A 20,549-nucleotide genomic window follows, 5' to 3' on the forward strand; every position below is an offset into this window, starting at 1 on the left:
CCGCATAGGCTTACAATCTAATAAAGTTGTAGTAAACAATAAGGAGAGAAAGAGAATGCAAACAGGCACAGGGAAGTGTAAACAGGCACCGGGTAGGGTGAGGCTAACAGTGACGTGTCCTGGAAGTCACGGGAGGGGGGGGAACTGTGTGAGGAGTTTAAAGCACGATGTAACATTTCTCTCCCATTTACTTGCCTCCATAACTGGAAAGTGGGCTTTGCTGTCTCAGTCCCAGCCCACACCCGGCCATGAAACAGGCGCGCGAACAGTCCACACAATTCTCCAAAGCCGCCGTGGACAGCTGAGGGGGGCGAATCGAAGAAAAGAAAGCAACCACCACCACCATGTGGCTGCCTCCCCACCCACCACCACCCCGCCATGTTTGTGTGCCTCAAGTCCTTCTTGAGGAACACTTTCTCAGACTTGAGGAAACTGTTCTTTTTTAAAGACAGCCCCAAACAAACTGCTCCCTTCGAATGATTCGAGTTGTCTTCTCTGGGGCCCTTTCTACACCTAAGGATTATCCCAGGAAAATGGAGGGATCATCCCTGCCTGCTCCTGGGATCCCTTGTGTGTCATTGGGATGGGCAGGGATGATCCCTGGACGATCCTGGGGGGCGGGGGGAGGCAGGTGTAGAAACGGCCTAGGTTGCTCCTGGAGTAAATTGGTATGAAATTCGTAGTCTTACTTAACAACTCCGGGCTTCAAGACCTGATCATCTGTAGTGTTACTCACAGACACATCTGAGGTTCTCCTTTTCTTCCTCCCTGCAATCATCTTTGCTGTAGGAGACATTTGGACATTCTAGGTGGGATAGGACAGACACAAGGCCCATCTGTGAGGCATCCCACCCCCACCCCATTTCTCGTGAGTGCGTGTGTGGAAGGGGAGTTGACAAAGGACTCAGCAGTCAAAGTTAAGGAGCTTTAAGTCCCGTTGATTTCAATGGGAAAGATTTAAGCAGCGGATTGACTCTCTCATTGAAACCAATATGACTAAAGCTGCAGTCTTATACACACTTAGCTGGGAGTCAGTTCCATCGACCTCCGTGGGTTTACTTCTGAGTAGGCATGTATAGGATTGCCATGTTAAAGTGTTCAACTTTGGCTGGATCATGTCCAAAGTCTCTTCCCCTCGCCCTGTGAAATGAATGCGAATAAATTCCTCCTCGTGCCTTTTAAGGAACCGCTCTATCGTAACCCCTTTGAGTGGTTAAACCACTTCGTTTCATGCATATGTAATTATGTATATAACTGACATGGGGATTCTGATCCCTCTTCGCCAGGTAGTGGCAGGTAACACAGATTTATTAATAATGCACTTGTGACGTAGGGCCTTCCCATTAGTTTGTGGGTTTGTTGATTGTTATTGGGTTTTCTTCTTTTTTTAGTGAGCTTTGGCGTAATAGACATTCCTCTATGACTGCGTGCATGCATGATCAGTGAAAATAAACAGTCACGAAATTGCAATCTCACCCATTGCTGCTGCGGGGTGGGGGGAATCCTTTGAATTGCTAGCCTACATTATTCCTGCTTCTATTGACTTACGCTGTATACGGCACCCGATCCAGAGTGCAGTTAAACGACTCCGTCCATTGCCTTCTCTTCAAAATCGGATTCAATCTTTTGATTTCTACTAGGCTAAGAATCGGCCTATTCACGACTACGTGTCAGGGGATGGCGGGGTTAGAGCTCTCATATTCAATGGCTCCAATTTGGGCAGAGGGGATTTAGTGTTCCACGTTTTGACCAAGGAACGAGTAAGGGGGCGGGGGAGGGTGTTACTGCTGCTGCAGTGTGTGTTTGTGTATGTTGTTGTTGTTGTTTTCTGCTTCGTTCTCATGACGGATCCCAAGACAGTGTAAATGCAGCTCTGACCGAAGGAACACCTCGGAGCATTAAAATTTCAACAGGCGATGATGTCAGTGTGACAATAAACAAACTTTCTCCTTCCGTTCTGCTGCAGAGAGAAGGGATTTTTGTGTGTATTTTGGGGTGGGGGGAGGTGGACCATTCCATGTTAACAAACAATGCCCACGTTGGGCACTTTGTGTATTAAATGGATCAAAGAGCTTTGATAAAGCACAATGGTTCCAATTGTCAAGACCTGATTGAGTTAATATCATATCAGCAAATTCGACAGCCAAAGGAATCGGTGGCTTCTCTTTGTGTTTCACAACCAGAGCAGATTACAAATTTTAATGATCCGAAAATGTTTGGTATACAAAATCATGCTTATTTCAGTATTAGCAAAAACACAAGAATTTTTGCAACACAAACACCCAGCTGTGTCTATTTTAAAAGCAGTTCAATGACAGCTTGCACTTATGAGCATGCAATCAGCTAATTTCGCTTTTTTTCCCCCTTCTGTGTTAATCAACACTTTCCTTCCTGCATATCATATAGTATCGTTGCTCTAACATCAGTAAATGTTTACCTAAGTTATCCTTTCTCCAGAATGCGAGTTCAGGGAGGAAAAAGCATTTCAGGAGAAACTGTAACAAAAACCTGTGTGGCCCACCTACCATAAAGGGATGATGATGATGATGATTTGCTTTTTGCACTCCCCAACTTTAACGCCGCCCTACAACAGGTACCTGGATGATTTCCTACATTTCTGATTTCACAGTTATTTTCTCAATCCAATAACTGTGTAAAAATATTTTTGAAACATGCAATCCTTTACTGCTTACTTCAGTGGGGGTGGGGGTGGTAATAGTTCCTTATGATCTGCTTTATCTCTGTTATCCCTTCCCCACCGGCCTTTTGCGAGCCAGCAATTATAAGTGCCACTGAGGCAAGGTCATTCGAGGTTAACCCAACTCGCAGAGTTCCTGGCATTCCGCAATTGCAAGTGTTCTTGATATTTATCCCCCACCCAAAAGTGCGGATCGATTTTTATTTTCCTTCGGAGAACCTTTGGCTGAAAAAGTGATCTTCTTCACCCCCACCCCACCCCACCGTTTGAGTCGCCATTATTCTGCAACACCCCTTGCATTTGTACGTGTCGAAAAGATATTGACGAGGTGATGCGGACAAAGTGATGACAGCTTTGCTTTAACTCTGATCCACCCACGCCTCCACCTGCCCACCCCGGTGACACTGTGCTTCCTGATTTTTGCCTTTCCCTCTCCCCCCCCCCCCGCCTTCTAGAAAAGGGCTACATATCTCGTGCAGGTGGGAAGGAGAGGATTTCATCCGGATGATTAACACTGAATTGGCCTCCCAAGGAAATCCTGGTCATAGGCTCCGCTACGCTCCACCTTCATTTAAACTTAGACAACGGTATAGGCGAGAAAGTGACAAAAGCAATTCGTTTATTTACCCACCCCTTCCCCCTTTCCACTTCCCCCAGTAATTCTTAACCCACCCCCAATTTTTTTTAAAAGTAAATCTCTCTCTATCTCTCTTTCGGTCTCTTTAAAATAAAGTGTAAAAAAAAAGAGAAGACAGAATCGCAGAAAAATAAAAACAATGCATAATATAATTTGTTTGGATTCCACTGTGGAAAATGACGGATGGGTGGACAGATTTTCCCAGCTGAAAATACATGCTGTGTGCCAGAGAAGGAGAGACAGACGGGCAGCTTCGCCCAGCTCTACCTCGTATTAAAAATAAGCACCTTGTGCCTGCAAACTTCTGCACATTTCATCTGAAGCAAGTCACACGGTACAAAGGAGGGTCTTACTTCCGAGTAAACATGCACAGGATCCGCTCGCAGAGGAAATATTTTCCGCGATGAAAAAAAAGCCCCCCAGGGCATAGATCGGTCCATTCCCCCACCACCACCCGCGCGCGCCCCACCACAATTTCCAAACGGAGGCCGCAAGCCTTCGTCTCTTCACGTCGAAACAAGCCTCCCTGAACAGACTGGGGCTTCCTTCCGAGTAAAACATGCACAGGATCGGGTTGTCAGAGCGTGCGGCGGAGGGAAGATACGCGGGAGATGAAATCACAGCACGGGAGAGACCACGTTCACAGGTGAAAGAGGTCGGGGGGGTGGGGAGAATAGGAAAAGGGATCGGGGAGAGAAGCGAATGAAGATCGGTTACCTGGTGTTTGTTTGTTTATTTTTATTTATGGTCTTTTAACCCCTTCATTGCGGAAATTAACACCCCCGGCCAAAGAGAAAAGCCCGATCCTCAGCCCGCGTTCAGCACCGCCTGGAGTTCACGGGAGGTCGCTTCCCTTCCTCTGCGTGTCCATCCATAGTTCCGTTTCCAAGTCAGGGGGACGCCGGGAGGGGACGGCCGACAGCGCCATAAGTCAGTCCTCCCCTCCCCTCCCCCCGCTCACCCTCCCTCCCCCCACCCGACGAAGACAGCCTCCCTCTTCCGGCATTTGAGATGCAAGCCAGAAGGGAGAACCAACCGGCCGGATGGCGTGTTCTTTTATTGCCCTCCGACACACCCAGGCGGACCCACCCATTCTCCCCCGCCCCCACTCCGCCAACTTTAGAAGACGCTCCCGAGGAATCGAAGGAGCCAGGGCGAGAGAGGCCTACCAAAGCCAGCCTCGCCGAGCCCCCGCGGCTGGTGCCGCAAAGTAGTACCTCGTGTTCTTCTGCCACCATTTCCTCTCCCCTCCTCTGCCCAACCCCCTCTCAGCTTCCAACAGGAGAATAAATAAATGCCGATGGAAAGTGCGTGTGTGAGATAGATAGATCTGTCCATCTACCTATCTCAACACAGTTGACTGAAGGGGAAAGACACTGGTTTTTCAGAGGAGACTGGTTTGTGCATGGGGGGTGGGGGGTGTCAGGAAAGAAGAGATAAAGGCGGAGCGAGGCAAGATAAGGATAACCTGCCGCGGTGACGCGCCTCCCTACTTTGGTATCCCTGCGCTCTCCTGTAGGGCTGGCAAGGGTGAAAGGAAGGAGGCCGGAGAAAGCGCGAGGGGAAGAGGAGGAGAAAAGGCCCCGCTGATTGGGCGGCCGGAAGGGAGACGTCCCTGTACGCCGAGCTCTCTGATTGGACAACCGGTGGGAAAGGTTAAACCAAAATTTTTTTTTACAGCCCTAGTGTGTGTCTGTAGCTCTGAAATTAATTGTAGCTAAAGCTGTCTCCGCTGCTCTGATCCACAGCCCCGGCTGCGGATTCTCCCCCCCTCCCTTGCTCGGGTGGAATAGGGGGGTTCCAGGCACCATGAAGTAGTTTGGACAGAGGGACTCGTGGTTCCTTTTTTATTTTTAAGGGTGGGGGGCGATCATATTTTCCTCCCCTTTGGAAAAAAGCCCCCCTCCCCCCTTTTTGGACCATTTTTTGGGGGGGCCTTCCCCACCCCACCCCTTCCTCCCCATTGCCTTGGCTTGCATTTCCTTCCTGGGTCCCCTCTTGTCTTTTCCCCCCCATCCCTTCCCGGCTGCTGCCAGTCCTTGCTACATGCCTTGCAAAGCCCTGGAGCTTGTGGTGCAAGTGCCCGGTTCCTCCTCCTGCTGCTGCTGCTGCTCCCGCCGCCTCGCCGCTGCCCAGCGCTGCGACCTCCAGGACGGACCGAGCAGCGCCCCCATCTCCTCCTCCTCCTCCTTCTCCTCCTCCTACTCCACCACCACCACCACCACCACCACCACCTCTTCCTGCCGGCTGTGCAACTTTCGTCCTCTGCCTAGAGTGTGATGTTGGACATGGGCGATAGGAAGGAAGTGAAAATGCTGCCCAAGTCGTCCTTTAGCATCAACAGCCTGGTGCCCGAAGCCGTCCAGAGCGACAACAACCACAGCCACCACCACCACCATCACCACAACAACCACCACCCGCACCACCACCACCACCACCACCACCATCACCACCCGGCGCAGCCGCCGCCGCCGCCGCCGCCCCAGAGAGGAGCCACCCCGGCGGAGGACGACGACGACGACCAGGACAAGAACCAGCTGCTGCTGCAGCCCCCCGGGGTGGGGGTCGGCGTGGCGGTGGCAGCCGCCGCCACCTCTGGGGCGCCCGCCACGTCTGGCCCCATGGAGGTGGCCAAAGGGGACCTCCTGGCCGGCAAGGGGGAGGCCGGCTCGGCCGCCGAGCTGGACGACAAGGAGAAAGGGCCGTCGGAGGAGAAGAAGGGGGCGTCGGATGGGGCCAAAGACGGCGGCGGGGGCGACGGCGGCGGCGGCGGCGGCGGGGGCAAGGAGGGCGAGAAGAAGAACGGCAAGTACGAGAAGCCGCCCTTCAGCTACAACGCGCTGATCATGATGGCCATCCGGCAGAGCCCGGAGAAGCGCCTCACCCTCAACGGCATCTACGAGTTCATCATGAAGAACTTCCCCTACTACCGGGAGAACAAGCAGGGCTGGCAGAACTCCATCCGCCACAACCTCTCGCTCAATAAGTGCTTCGTCAAGGTGCCCCGCCACTACGACGACCCGGGCAAGGGCAACTACTGGATGCTGGACCCGTCCAGCGACGACGTCTTCATCGGCGGCACCACGGGCAAGCTGCGCCGGCGCTCCACCACCTCGCGGGCCAAGCTGGCCTTCAAGCGGGGCGCCCGCCTCACCTCCACCGGCCTGACCTTCATGGACCGCGCGGGCTCCCTGTACTGGCCCATGTCGCCCTTCCTGTCCCTCCACCACCCGCGGGCCAGCAGCACTTTGAGCTACAACGGCAGCGCGTCGGCGTACCCGAGCCACCCCATGCCCTACAGCTCGGTCTTGACTCAGAACTCGCTGGGCAACAACCACTCCTTCTCCACGTCCAACGGCCTGAGCGTGGACCGGCTGGTCAACGGGGAGATCCCCTACGCCACCCACCACCTCACGGCCGCCGCGCTGGCCGCCTCCGTGCCCTGCGGCTTGTCCGTGCCCTGCTCCGGCACCTATTCCCTCAACCCCTGCTCGGTCAACCTGCTGGCAGCGGGGCAGACCAGTTACTTTTTCCCCCACGTGCCCCACCCGTCCATGACTTCGCAGAGCAGCACTTCGATGACGGGACGGGCCGCCTCGTCGTCCACCTCGCCGCAGGCGCCCTCCACGCTCCCGTGCGACTCCTTAAGACCCTCCCTGCCGAGTTTTACCACGGGGCTGTCGGGGGGACTTTCCGATTATTTCACACATCAAAATCAGGGCTCTTCCTCCAACCCGTTAATACATTAACCTCCAGGAGAGGCGAGAGCGAGAGCGAGCGCGAGCGAGCGAGCGAGAGAGAGAGAGACTGTAAGTGAACATTTTACACACCTTTGCATTGTAAATGGGAATGGGACGAGAGCGAGCGAGCGAGAGAGCGAGCGAGCGAGCGAGAAAGAGCGAGCGAGCGAGAGCGAAACTATAAAAGAACAAAACAGAAAGGAGAAAGAAAGAGAGAGAAAAACTAACTCACCCAGGAAAAAAACAAAAACAAAAAAAAGTCCAGGTATTTTTTATTAAGTTTCCCCCCCTCTTCCCCCATTTTCTGTACGTTCGTTCAGTCTTTAGGGTTGTTTATTATTCCAAGAAAGTGAGGCGAGTCAGCAATGTGCAAAAGATGGGAAGAATACATTGTAGACGATGCAGTTGGGACGGAAAAAGAAAAAAAGAAAAAAGAAAAAAATTCCAGTAGAACGTGTATCTAAAAATAGTGACTGCTTTTTTTGCCATTTTGACTCCGATGAGCCGCCAGGTTTTCCATGTTTGCAGTATTATAAGTTATCATGGATATGTTGGTGGGTGCAGACAATGAAAATTAAAATAATAACAACAACAATAATAATAATAATAATAAAGATACGAAATTGATGAACGCCATGATGCAAATTGTCATTTGTATGGAAGCAAAACAATTAGGCAGAGAAGTCCAAGAATTACATATTGGCTGTGGATTCTTTTGTCCTCCACTTTTCTTTTCTTTTCTTTTTAAAGAGACCATTTTCTCACCTCCCCCTATTTTTGTTTTCTTTTTGTTTACTTTTAGACCAAAGATTGGGTTTTAGAAAATGCACTCAGTGTACAAAATGTTTTTTCCCCTTTTAAATAAAGCAAAATAAAACCAGAACGATATTATTTCAGTTTTGCAGCACTGCCCATTCAATTGAATCCGAGGGGACAAAAAATCATGAATTGCCTTCAGTTTGTGTTGTGTATATTTTGATGTATGTGGTCACTAACAGGTCACCTTTATTTTATTTTTTTTAAATGTAGTGAAATGTTAATACCTATTGTACTTATAGGTAAACCTTGCAAATATGTAACCTGTGTTGCGCAAATGCCGCATAAATTTGAGTGATTGTTAATGTCGTCTAAAAAAAAAAATCTTGATTGTGATACTGTGGTCATATGCCCGTGTTTGTCACTTACAAAAAATGTTTACTATGAACACACAGAAATAAAAAAAAAATAGGCTAAATTCATATATACTCGATAGTTCTTTTGTCTCTTTTATCAAGAAGTTTTAACATCCAATGACTTTTAAAACCATAGAGAACTGAAACTGATCCATAATGTTAGGCCTTAATTTTTCTTTCAGTTGCCAGTTCTTTTGCGGTGATACCTCATTAAAATATGGATTTTAACATTTAAAGGGATTGTAAAGGGACATTTACTTCCGCTTTCAGAATCGGATCCCATAAGATATTAATAGGATTTTACTTTACTATTTTGAATAGGCTAAAACCCACCTGTCCAACAGCGAGGAAGGATTTTGCATAGTCTATATGCATTCTTATGTTTAACTTGAACTGGTTATCTTGAAAGGGCTAGTTGTGTCGTGATTGTGGTGGCTTTGTTTTTTAATAATCATTTGAACACAACCATGTTTACATTCCAATCTTAGCTAACCTCTCTTTAAAGCATCCAATAATCCTGCCCCATGCTTACTTAAAAGTAAATCCCACTGACTTCAATGGGATAGGCTAATCCTATATTTTCCCCGGAAGTAAGTCCAACTGAACGCTAGGCAGGGCCTACTTCCCAATAAAATTGTATGGAATTGAGCTATAGGTTTCACTATTTGGCTGACAGACGGATTTAAACCATCCCTATGTGTGTGTGAACATGTGCGAAGGTTGTGTATGTACAGTTGTACACAAACACAACTCGCCTGTTTTCATTTTCTTCTGTCTTGAAAAGGGACTGTGCACACTTTTAATGCTGCAAACCTTTTTTTTAAAAAGTCTTCGTAAAAGTTTTCTCTTTTTTTCTTTTTGGTGGTGACTGTGCCCCCTCCTCCACTAAAACAGCAACGACCCCCCCCATCTCAAGGTTTGCTGGGTTGGGGGATGGGTGGCAATGGTGCAATGATGTCATTGGCTCTGTGCAGCATATAACCTTAAACGACGTGCTCTGCCCTGAAATGAATCTCTTTGATGGTATAGATATATAGATAGAGTCCTCTTTAACTGAAGCCCAGGAGTCTGTCTGAAACTGGCGGAAGGCGCTGGTCGATCCTTGTCCTTTTAGGAGTTCGCTTTGGACTTTGTGTGTGTGTGTGTGTGTGAAAGAGAGAGAGAGAGAGAGAGAGAGAGAGAGAGAGAGAGAGAGAGAGAGAGAGAGAGAGAGAGAGAGAGAGAGAGAGAGAGAAGTGGGGGGGGAGCAAAAAAAGCATCCGGCTTTCGGAGCAATTTCGGGAAGAAGGGCAACAATTCTTGCAAATCACTGAAAAAAACTTCTGCAGAGGATTTCTTGGCTAATTGGATCCCGCAGAGAGTCCGTGGAGGACAAGTTGTTCATTTGTTACAATTGTGTAGTCTGCAAAGTGTTCGGCCGTAATGCAATAAGCCAGCTCCTTTCTCACAATGGGCGAATGAAAAATAATCTCTTTCCTGGAGATGCTATCGCCAAACGCTTTAAAGAGGAGATCTTCCCCTCCCCCCGCCGAAAAAAGGGAGATTGGCGGGGGTGGGGTGGGGGAGAATACAAGAGGAAAAGGAAAGGAAAGATGGGCGAGGAGAATGAGAGGAGCGAATAATGTGACTGTTGAGACGATTGGGGAGCGCGGCTGAAGCGGAGCTTGTCGAAAAAGTTAATATTCTTAATAGAAAACGGAGGGACAGAAGGACAGAGAGATGAAGGAGACGGTTGGAGGTGGTGGAACCTGTCGGTGGGGGCGGAAGAGAAAGGGAACCGCCGCTATCCAAAGTTCACTTAACTCTCCCAAGAAGGTGGACTTGTGGAACTCGTAAAGGCCTCAATTCAACTCGCCTTCAGCCCAGCAGTTTGGACCGGTTTGCAAAGCCAGAATTGCTGGTCGACAACTTAAGTCATTTGGGGGGGAGGGATGGGATGGAGAGAAAGAGAGAGTCCTTAAAAAAAAAAACACCAAAAAAACTGGAAACATAAAGTTATGCAAACAGCTCGCTCTGTAGACTTCCGCCGATCCAAAATAAAATAAAATCCGTGCCCCCTTTCCAACATGGAGTCCCAGTTCTCTATCATTTGCCAAAGCCGAGCAGGCGAGAGGAGAGGCGTCTGGTGGTACAGCTGACAAAGGGGCTGATGTATTATTTAACACTTGCCATGGGTTGCATATTGTGGGGAATCCAACAGCCTGGATTAAACCTGCTATTTCAGTAGCGCTGGCAAAACAAAACAAAAAGTGGGGTGGGGGGGAGAGCAATTCAAACTCTCTCCCCCCCCTTCTCTCTCTGCATGTATGTAAAAGTGGGGATAGAAATGGGGGTGGGTGCGACGTGGAATATAGAAGCCAGATTGGTTCAATAATTGCAAGCCTAATCAAAGACCTAGGAGGGTCCCCTCCTCTCCCTTGGCTAATAAGCATTAATTAGGTAAACTTGGTGGATAAGCATTCCTAAGGAAAAGGTGGGGCGATCGTGTGTTTCTCTGCCTGCGTTTCACCTAGAAGGTGTAAACAGGCGCCTGTGTTTCAAAACTCCCGTTTCCTGCAAACGGGGCTGCTGCAGCTGAAGCCGCTCACTTTTTCCTTGAAGTGAGGTGGGGGGGGAGGAGGGGGTAGTGGCAGGAGAGAAGGAGTTTTGTTTGATCTGCCAGTGACTGTGATTGCTTTTGTTTTGATTACGGTTGTACACCGCTTCCTCGAGTGCCATCGCCAGGGCGGAGAATGCGGTATATAAATGGGGAAGACAGAAAGACAGACATAAAAATAGTTCCTCAAGTTATTCTCTAGGCTTGTATTATTATTATTATTATTATTATTATTATTATTATTATTATTATTATTATTATTATTATTATTATTATTATTATTCCTGGCAGGGCAGCGCCTTTTCATTTCCAAAACAATCCGTACTACGACCTTCACTCCCCTCCAACCCCCCCACCCCACCCCACTCCGGAAGCCTTCCACTTTCTCTCTCATTTACCTTTGTCTGTCATTAGACCGCCTATGTACCTTTGGTTTCCTCTAGATGCCAGATCACCCCACCCTTCATATAATATGGCAAGGAACTGAATGTTTTATTTTCAGAATAAGATCTGATGATGGTTTCCTTAAAGTTTTCACTTGTGAAGTTTTGAAGGATTCATCACTATCACTGCTGTCATATGTAATCTATAATATATAGTGCATAGTATATAATGGCGTTGTGCTTTAGATAACGCTTTGGTTCAGCTTTTCTATACACTTTAGATCAGACTAAAGTATATAGAAAGCTTCTCTTCAATGGCTTATCCCCAATGTTTTCGATTTTTATATGTATTCGTTTGGTTTAAAATTGGATTACTTAAAACTCTGAAAGTTGATAGGGAGGGGAAAATACGCCAGTGTTAGCAACACCAGCTTGTAAAGGGAAGTATTGCATTGTATCGAAGTTCAATAAGAATAAGAATAAGAAATGTTGCATGGATGTAACAGCCACATGTACAGCTTTCTAACAACATGTGTGGTGTTCTCCCGTACATGCATACTCCGAATTAAGTAGCATTGCCTTCAGTAGTGTTTGCTCCTGGCTGCATAGCATTGGAGCATTACTGGCACAGAAGTTTGCGCTAAAAACGTGAAAGCTCACTCCCCCCCCTTTTTTAAACTAAAAAAGAACGTAGGATTTGCGCATGAGAAGGAGCTCTGAATTGGCCTCGAGAACGATGCCCTAGAGGGGCCTTTCTAGACCAACATCACGCTTTTTCTGGGGTTGTTCCCAGCGCATCATCTCGATTAAACATGGCCAGTTCAACCGTGGAGTTCGAAGCTGTCAGTGGTCTTTCTTTCTTTCTTTCTTTCTTTCTTTCTTTCTTTCTTTCTTTCTTTCTTTCTTTCTTTTTAAAGAACCGTAGCGCTTTGGTTTAAAATGATCCATCTGGTGCTGTTTCCTCAGTGCTGGTAGTATTGTTATGGTTGACATTGACCTTCAGATGCTCCCCAGCTCCCCCGCCCCACCTTCGCGTCCTCTCCCAATATTTATCCCGGTGGCTGGAATCCATTTCTACGTCCAATTGAACTCACCTGGCCTTTCCACTGGAACTAAGGGGACCTTTTGAAGAGCCGGCTCCCTGCCAGCGGGTCCTGTTCTTTGGGCCAGGGCGGGAAATATCTAGGATCTCCCTTTCTGTTTATGATCAACTTCTTCATCTTCATGGACTTATTTGCTTATGAATGAACGCATTTCTCCCTCGCTTTCTCTCTCCACCCCCCCCCCCGCGCATTTTCACGCTGGCAGCTTGCTGGGCAGGCCTGGTGTTTCCACGTTGCTCCTCTGGTTGGAAGCCACGCTGGCCTGCGGTGCGTGAAGGTGACTTGGGCTGGGGGCGGAAGGGACGCACGACCCGGAAGGGCGAAGTTCTTCCACAAAAGGGCCCATTCAGTTCTCTGGAGGTGGTGGTGGGTTTAGGGGCTGGCGTGGGAGGCTTCGGCGGCGGCGGCTCGGGCCCCCGGATCTCCAGTCAGAAAGGGGCCGAGAGCCCCGGGTTAGCGAGAGGTGAAGGTGAAGTTCATGAGAGGTGCTCAGGTCTGGCTGGCGGTGGCTCCTTTGGCTGCGTTTGGGGGGACTGGCCGTGCCCAGAGGGCGGAGTTCCTGCCATTCCCTGCCTCACCGGAGAGCCTGCCCTCGACTTCACGGCGGACAGAAGGGACCCTCCAGGAAGAGGCGAAGACGACGCGGAACCTGCCGGAGGATCTCAGCCAGCCACCCAGGGAGCAGGGTAGGTGCACGTCTTCACTACGCCTTTCCCTCCACGGGCAGACGAGGGGGATGCGGAACAGGAGAGGTGGACGGCTTCCGGCTGCATGCCTTGTCGTGACATTGCCCACCCCACAACGCACGCACATATCATATCCCTTAACATTAGCTCGTCCTCCCAAATACCTGCATAAAGGATAAAATAATCCCTTCGATCTGGAAATGTGATGGGTCAGTAAATGAAGTGCCTTATGTTGTTGTTGTTGTTATTGTTGGTGGTGGTCTTTCTACTCCAGGCCCCAACAACACACTTCAACAACAACAACAACAACAACGTGATCTGGGTAAAATGTCCCTGTTTTCTCCCGTTGAAATAGCGATTCCGCCACTCTCAAGAAGGAGGAAGCCTTTGCGTGGTCCCCGAACGCCGACGAGAGAGCGCCGAGGTGACGAAAAGCCGGGATCACCGCGACGCTGAAACCTTTTGTTTGCCTTCCGAAGTGGGTGGGAAGAATTACCTGCGGCGGAGAGAGAAGGGAGCCCAAGAGGGAGCCGAGCTGCTCGGTCGCTTCACTCCTCCAGCCCTTTCCGAGTCGGTGAGTGCAAGGCCGCCGCAGTTCTCTTCTCACGAACCTCACGCCGCGCTGTTTTAGGCATTTGATCTTCCTTTCGGGCTTTCTGTTGCCCCGGGGGCTCCTTTCTTTGGTCTCCCCCCCCCCACCGCGCGCAAATCCGGCTAAGGAACTCTAACCCAAATCCTTGATTCACAGGGATCGGTTTGCTACCATCTCACTTTACCCTAAAGTGAGAGGTGACTAAATAAATGTGGGTTCCCAAAGAAAGCTGGATAGGATCCAGCCTGGAAAAGCGCTTTTTAGGGGCCCACTTATTTCCCCGGCAGGCAGGCCTCGGTCTCCCATTGGGGGGGGGGGGGGAGGGATATTAAGTGGTTGCATTTGGTTGGGTTGTCCTATGTTCTCTATATATGCGTATATACACTCTACCTACGTAGCGCATTTGCTATTGTAAGGCGTCCATATTTGCCCTCCATTATTTATTTATTTATTTATTTTAATGAGGCTTGTGCAAGACGTTTTCCTGGTTTATACCGCCTTCATTGTGCTAAAGGCTTTACAAGATCTCTGTGTTCCATCTTTACACTCTGTGCCGTAAATCCTCATCATACAGACAGACAGAAGTTCTTATTTCTAGATATTGTGTTCAAACTAGGAGGACTTGATCGGTGTCCTCCCAGAAAATCCTCCGCAATGGCTGCAGTTTCAAATTTCAGGCTGCGCTTCTCGAAGAAGTCCCGTGCAGTCTTCGGGGTCGGGGCGGCTCGCCCAAAAGTTAACTCTTGGATTTGAAAGAGAAGCGCGCTCCGAGGTCCTGTCGTATTTCCTGCGAGAGAAGGCCTGAGGAGCACGTGCTTTTAATTCTGCAGCAGCGAAATCAGCGGGGCCTGGGCTGCAATCCTAGACACGCTTACCTAGGAGTAAGCCCCATTCAAATCAACGGGACTTACTTCTGAGTCAGCGTGTGTAGGCTTGCTCCATGGACCTCCATTGGGGCTGGATCCTGGGCCACGTTGCCTTTTAAAGAAATCTTGCAGTATCAATGGAGTGTAGCGCAAGTATGTATATTTCCAAGGCAGTTCCACTAACAGATACGAGACTTGGGCTGCGATCTTACCTGAGAGTAAACCTAGTAGAACTCAATGGGCTTTGCTTCCGAGTAGACATGTACAAGAATGTGCTGTAGACGTGTATAGGATTACTTTTGAAAAGAGGTACCTGTGTTTAAGGCTGAGTTTTCCTGAAACATAATTATTTGAGACTGGACCTAAAGCTGCAGAACATCTGAGCTAACATGCTTATTATTAAGACTGTGCTGTGGAAAATGGACATCAGCCTGTAGCCAAGTAACGGGCTTAGCTGTGTTGTGGGTCGTGAAATAAGTGCCATCCAAGAACGTTTTGGTCCTTTCCCACCCACCCTTCCTTCCTTCCTTCCTTCCTTCCTTCCTTCCTTCCTTTTTTTAAACCAATACGATTTAATTCTTCGGCTAGACAGTTATTCTCAAGGTTGGCCTTTTCTTCCCCCCCTTTTTCTTTAAAAATAAAATAAAACAAAATCTTCAGAATGCTTAAAGTTGAGCCTCTGGGAAGGGAAGAGCGTGAGAGGCGAACAATGCATCGTGCTCCTCCACTCTGTAAATTATTATTATTTTTAATTCCCCTGTTCCTGTAATTTGTAATCTCAGGCAAATAATTAATTGTTAATACACCAATTTGAGTTACCCAAACGCAGGGAAGATAAAACACCTGCTGTACGCAATCAGAGCCAACGGTAATGAAGTACTGAGAGGGTTTATCTCCCCTTGCAGGAAATGCAACCGGGGGTGAACTTCATCTCTCTCTCTCTCTCTCAGCAATTTATATACAATGAAATCAGTAGCAGAGAGATTGTGGATCTATTGATGACATATTTGTGAGAAATCTGCCTATATGATAAATGGGTTCATTTAGATCTAAATGAGGCATCTCTTCAAGGAAAAAATGAAAGAAAGAAAGAAAGAAAGAAAGGGTAGTTTTAAATTTCTCCATGGATACGGCAGCGGCCACCTCTCTGTCCATATTCTGCAATGCTTGTTAGAGCAGGTTGACAGAAATAGCCTGTAAGTTTAGGGAGATGAACTGGAAGCCGATCTGGTTTGAGGAACGCGTGGAATGCATCGTCTGTGAAACTGAAGGTTTATCAAGTGTGTTTCCGCTGATCAGATTTGTGCCGCTGTTGTTCCTAATGTGGCAGGGCGAGGGCGCTATTGTCAAGCACAAGACATCAAGAGCGCGATCGGTTTTCCTGCCTCTCGCTGTCCCCGTAATACACAGGCACACATGTTCGATTTTCAGGTGCTAGAAAAAATGACAACCGTATAGAAATAGAGATATATAATATTTCTCTTCCTGTGTGTGTATCTATATCCATATCCATATCTATATATCTTCGATCGATATCTAGACCTCCTTACTGTTTACACATACTTGTTTCAGATTTCTCAGCGCTTCTCTTCCAGTGGTGAAAAACACAGTTCCAAATATTCTAAAAGACTTTTCTCCCTTGTTGTGCCAGCAAAGGGAAAACAAATCTTACTGAGGCGATGGCTCCCCGCTCCAAAACTCAATGGGTTTGCTCCAGACTTCTCCGTGTTTAAAGGAGACCCATTGAAATTTATGGCACACATGCCTAAGTGAAATCCCATTGATAACTGAGGATGATGAAGTCTAGACTATCTGGAAGTAAACTAGATTAAAGCCAATGGATTAAAGACTTCTGCATCACAATGTGCTTAAGCCTGAAGATTTGGGATCCCACCTCCTATCTAAACTGGCCTAAAGTGGGTGCCCCATTCGCAACCCATTTTCCTCCGAACTTCTGGCTTTAAACCCCTTTGCTCTAAATGCAAGTTGAATACCTACGGCCGAGATACTCCTAGGTGGTGGTGTGGTGGTTGCAACCGCTTAGACTTCACTGTAGATCACCGTGTCAGATCCTTTGGGCCTCCGCGACCTCCCCCCTCCCCGCAGCAAAGGCGACCTAAAGCTTTGTGGGAGGTTTGTGTTGCGTTTCCATAGCGACAACGTGAGAACAGGTTACACAAACTCAGCCGCTGCCACTTTCCGGGCCCCTCACAGGCCTGAATAGTAACAATCTAAGGCAAACACGGCGGAGCAAGGAGCACCCACCAGGAGGCCGGGAGGGAAAATAAAAATAAATAAAGCCTCCCAAATGCTCCGGACGAATTAATTCACTCATTATTATTATTATTATTATTATTATTATTATTATTATTATTATTATTATTATTATTATTACCAGAGGCGGTTTTCAATCCACCGTTCACTAGTTCTCTGTTTGCAAAGAAAGATGGGTCGCTTCTGTCTCAAGCTCTTGAAGGCGTTCTAGCCCTGTGTCTGTATTCAAGGTGTTCCGGTTGATTTCAGTGGCAACACCCTCTCCCCACCCACCTCTGCCTCCATTTTCACACACACACACAATTTTCCTGAAGGTAAATCCCACGGAAATTAATTGATTTTAGGGCCAAGCATTAGGTATCATCCAGCCAAAATCCACCATTTAAATGTCTCTCATGGAAACTCAGGAGACTCCAAGGCTGCAAACTAGTATCTACTCTTACCTGGGAGTAAGTCGCGCTGAACTCAGTGGGGCTTACTTTTGAGTAGACGTGCATATGATTTGGTTGCAAAAGCGCCTAACTTTGAATCTTAGGGATTACGTGGACATGAGTCTGATTGAAATTCATTGACTTTACCTTCAAGTGTGGATTTAACGTTCTCTACTTTTTACCCCGTTTCCTATTTTTTATTTAGTCTGTAACTACAGGAAGCCACAAGGTGTATGCTAAAAATGCTTATATTATACTATATATTATTTGATAATCGATCCAGGCCGCGTTTCTCAGCCAACCGAAACTGATTCCTTGATCTCAAAGCGAATTTGACAGTAGAAAAGAAAGAAGGAACCTGACTCTCGAGGAAGGAGGGTCCCCCCTTTTTTCCCTTTCTTTTTTCTTTGCTTTGTCAGCGCTTTAAGGTTTCGGATCAGTATCAGGAACAGGGGAAAGGGCGCCGCATTCTTTCCACGTTTCTGTAAACCAGGCTTGCTTTTTTGGAGTCCACCTACTGTCTCCACGATCTTGGGACGTTCGTTATATCAGAATATACCTTTTGCCTTTCTTTAAAGTTGTGTTTCCTTCCAAGGCGGTCAAATGGAATAGATTTGACTGGTAACATGAATGAATGGGGGGACGGGGACCAAAATTTGTAATGTTTTCGAACATGCATTACTATTAAAAAAATTTTTTTTTTAAGAGAAAGGGTGAAGTAAGGGGAAGAACTTCTTTTTTTTCCCTATTACTTTGCTTGTTTTCAAAATTGCAGATGTGTATAAAGACAGATCTTTGCAGAATGCAGGAGGTTACAAACGTTTTGTTTAAAGGAGCCAAAACATTCAACACCTCCCCTCCCCACCCCAGACTCCTGAATGATCTTTGAGCAAGAAAACAAAACAAACAAACAAACAAAAATCACAGGGATTAATACAATAGAGAGGGAATTGTTCCCCCCCCTTTTTTTAAAAAAAATCAAATTGGAACCCCAATATACCTAAACTCGCAGGGCAGCTAGAAGCTTTGCATGTGTATTGGAAAAAAGGGAAGAAGTTTATTGCAAGGTCGATTTTTATTTCCAGAAGCCATTTCCCACCACAGGAAATTTAGTTTAAAAAGAAAGCAAACAAGACATCTCACTATAATGTTTGATGTCTCTTTCCCGGATCCGTTTCCCACCCTTCTGCTTGACGAATGCTTTTTGCATTTATCCCTGGAAGTTTGTGTTAGGGCGGTAAAGGGAAATATCGAAATAAACGGGGTGGTGGTGGGGGACGCACACCTTGGCCCCACGCGCCTGTATGCGTGCCGGTTGTTTTCCGCCTGCGCGCTCTCCCCGATTTCCATCTAGGTGAAAATGACGGCATTTTCATATTGCTTTTGCTGATTAGAAAAACAAAGCAAAGCAAAACAAAAACAAAACGACCGTGGCTTTCACATCCTAATCATTACCTCTAGAAGACAGTTCGGAGTGCCGGTTGGCCCGGTTAAAATCGATCGTGTTGCCATCAATAGAACAAGCGCTGGCTCCCTCCCTATCGATTGGTGTATGTATTTGCGTCCACTTTTTAAAGTATTTATGTACGGATTTCGGCCGCGTTTTGTTTTGAGATTATCCTAGCTGGTTGGTGCCGTGAAAGAAAGAGGGAGCGCCGGAAGGAGCAAGCTAGACAGAGCCCCCTTTAACTGCACACCTGAGGGTGGGTGATTCTCACCCTCGGCTCCTGACTCTTTCCAATTAAGAAACCGTTTAGAGCGAAATCCCCCATCTCTCCCCTCTCCCATGCCGCCCTATTCATTTTTCTGGAATTAAAGGAATATTAATAATATGCAGTGTGTGCGTATACTTTTGCGTAAAATCTAAAAAAATAAAAAAATAAAAACCGTGGCAGAGGCAAAGGGTATATAGAGAAAGCTAGAGATAATGGACAGGAGAATCCACGAATTCCTTAGGATATTTATCGATCTATTCATTTATTTATTTACTTCTTGGTTTGTTTCACCCAGTCTGTATTCCCAGAGTTGGAGAAATTGAATTCCAGCCTAATGGTTCCTGAAACAGGAACCAGACGAGTTCAGTTCTGTCTTCCTTGGCAGCATATTATCCTAATCCCACAGAAGGAGACCTCCCTCTCCAAAGAAAAAGGGTTGCTAATCGCTCCCATTTCGGGAATCTCTGGCATAGCAGCACGGGGCAGATTCATTGCATTGAACCCAGATTGATTGCTGTGCAAAATGTGCCCATCCTTACCCAATAAACCTATCCCTATCCACACAACTGTATTATTGCGCTTACAGACGATAGATTATATATATATATATATATATATATATATATATATATATATATATATATATTCTCACCCCCACATTCCCTGTTAAAAATCATTTCCGAGGTGAAAGGGCCACGTTTGCCAGAATGAGAAACTCCTGAAGGCTTTTAAAAGATTGTTTGAAAACGTTTCTCTGCTTTGTGGAAAGGAAAGAAGAGCTAGAGCGTTCCCGCTTCTCTTAGCAGGCCGTGTAGCGCGATCCTACCCACGTTTACTCAGAAGTAAATCCCAGCGAGTTCCAAGAGGCTCACGCCTCTGTTAAAGTGTATACAGGATGGCAGACTTCGAAATATCTGCCGATATGTTTCAGGTGCATTTCACAACATTTGGGCAGAAATAGTTTGACATTCACAGGTCACGATTGCTTCATTCATAAATCCTCATTCGTCTGTATATTTGGGGGAGTGGAGACCGGGCGGGCGCGCGCGCGGGGTGGGGTGGGGAGAGGTCTCTCCCCCCCCCGCAGTAGTGCTCTGTGTAATAGCAACGCAGGTGAACTGATGGCTTTATTTATTTAGCCTTAGAGATCATTCTTCCAGCCCTTCGCTTTTTTTGCTTCAACTTCTTCAACTCAAGGACGGCAGCATCTTGGAGAAGCTAATAAATAAATAAATAAATAAATAAATAAATAATCGCACTGCAGAGCATTTGTTTGGGGTCTTGCTGAGCTGTCAAAAGCCACCTCTAAAGGAACTACGTCAGTTTTACGGGAGGCACTGGGACAACGAGCCCAGAAATCCTAAATATAGGTGCTGAGTAAATGCCATTGAAACCCATGGGCCTTATTTCTGAGGAAACCTGCTCAGGACGGGCCTGTAAACGTACTTTGGATGAGAGTGTTAGAGCTTGGTTAAAGCGTTTACACGGAAACTTAATCCACTGCTTTGAATGAAACTTAAGAGTTTAGCTCACTTTTTCTAGTGTCAAGTTAAACTGTGTGCAGTTTCTTGGAAGTAAGTTCACCTGGAATCAGTTGATTTTACTTCCAGATAATTGCTTTTAGGATTGAATTATTATTATTATTATTATTATTAT

General features: G+C 47.2%; 1 protein-coding gene across 1 annotated transcript; it reads left to right on the plus strand.

Annotated features, from left to right (window-relative positions):
• Positions 1-5,614: 5,614 nt before the first annotated feature.
• On the plus strand, positions 5,615-7,084 carry FOXG1 (forkhead box G1). The gene has a single exon (XM_063118887.1). The coding sequence runs from the start codon at positions 5,615-5,617 to the stop codon at positions 7,082-7,084; it is 1,470 nt and encodes a 489-aa protein (XP_062974957.1).
• Positions 7,085-20,549: the final 13,465 nt, after the last annotated feature.

The sequence above is a fragment of the Elgaria multicarinata genome, chromosome 2, assembly GCF_023053635.1.
Source record: "Elgaria multicarinata webbii isolate HBS135686 ecotype San Diego chromosome 2, rElgMul1.1.pri, whole genome shotgun sequence".
In the NCBI taxonomy this organism is placed as follows: domain Eukaryota; kingdom Metazoa; phylum Chordata; class Lepidosauria; order Squamata; family Anguidae; genus Elgaria; species Elgaria multicarinata.

What these genes read in the sequence shown, in the direction of transcription:
- FOXG1 (XM_063118887.1), top strand. Translation starts at nt 5,615, where the DNA reads ATGTTGGACATGGGCGATAGGAAGGAAGTGAAAATGCTGCCCAAGTCG.